Source organism: Condylura cristata, unplaced genomic scaffold, assembly GCF_000260355.1.
Source record: "Condylura cristata isolate star-nosed mole 26May11 unplaced genomic scaffold, ConCri1.0 scaffold00014, whole genome shotgun sequence".
NCBI lineage: Eukaryota > Metazoa > Chordata > Mammalia > Eulipotyphla > Talpidae > Condylura > Condylura cristata.
The window spans coordinates 739,642-740,351 of record NW_004567115.1 but is presented as its reverse complement, the minus strand read 5'-3'; the positions used below and the strand labels follow the sequence as shown (position 1 = coordinate 740,351).

At 63.8% G+C, this 710-nt stretch overlaps 1 protein-coding gene across 1 annotated transcript in view; it reads left to right on the top strand.

Annotated features, from left to right (window-relative positions):
• Nucleotides 1-448: 448 nt before the first annotated feature.
• HPS3 (Hermansky-Pudlak syndrome 3) overlaps nt 449-710 on the top strand; it is a 38,511-nt gene continuing 38,249 nt past the window's right edge. Inside the window, exon 1 of the mRNA XM_004682120.2 lies at nt 449-704. Within this exon, the coding sequence (XP_004682177.1) occupies nt 488-704 (217 nt within the window). The 5' untranslated portion in view covers nt 449-487. The remainder of the gene's footprint in view (nt 705-710) is intronic.

Here is a 710-nt window from a genome sequence, read left to right as displayed (position 1 = left end):
CTTCATCTCGAGTTGAGCCCTGTAGACCTCACTTGTTTTTATAGTGCCATCCTCCATCCAGGAGTTCCTGGGATATATGGGAGACTTGAGCACTGTCTCCAAAAGCAAGGTGGACACGGTACCAGAGAGCTGATGATCAAGTGTTAAAACATACTAAAAGACCTAAACAACCCTCCTGATCCCAAACGGTAGTGTGAAAAGAGGAAGAAGGCGGCAGTCCCGGCAAGAGCGATCGGCTGACGGTTGAGCCCCGTGGATGCTCAGCCGGGCGGAGTCGGGGGGGTGTGGGGGGGTTGAGGGAGCGGGTCCGAAAGTGGTGTGACATCTTCCCCGCCACCCGCCTCTTTAGGCAGCAGCGCCACTGGCGGGCGGGGCCGGAGGTCACGTGACCCGTCGCGGCCGGCTGCTCGCGGAAGTGGTCCCGCTTCAGCTGCCGGCGCGGGGTCTCCAGGCGCCCCGTGAGGGGGGCCCGCAGGCGGTCTCCGGGATGGTACAGCTGTACAACCTGCACCCGTTCGGGTCGCAGCAGGTGGTGCCCTGCAAGCAGGAGCCCGAGCGCTTCTGCGGCGGAGGGCGCGACGCGCTGTTCGTGGCGGCGGGCTGCAAGGTGGAGGTGTTCGCTGTCGACTGCCAGGGGCTGAGCCAGTCGAGGTGCACCTTTTCCACGCTGGGCCGCGTGTTGCGTCTGGCCTACAGCGAGGCGGGTGAGT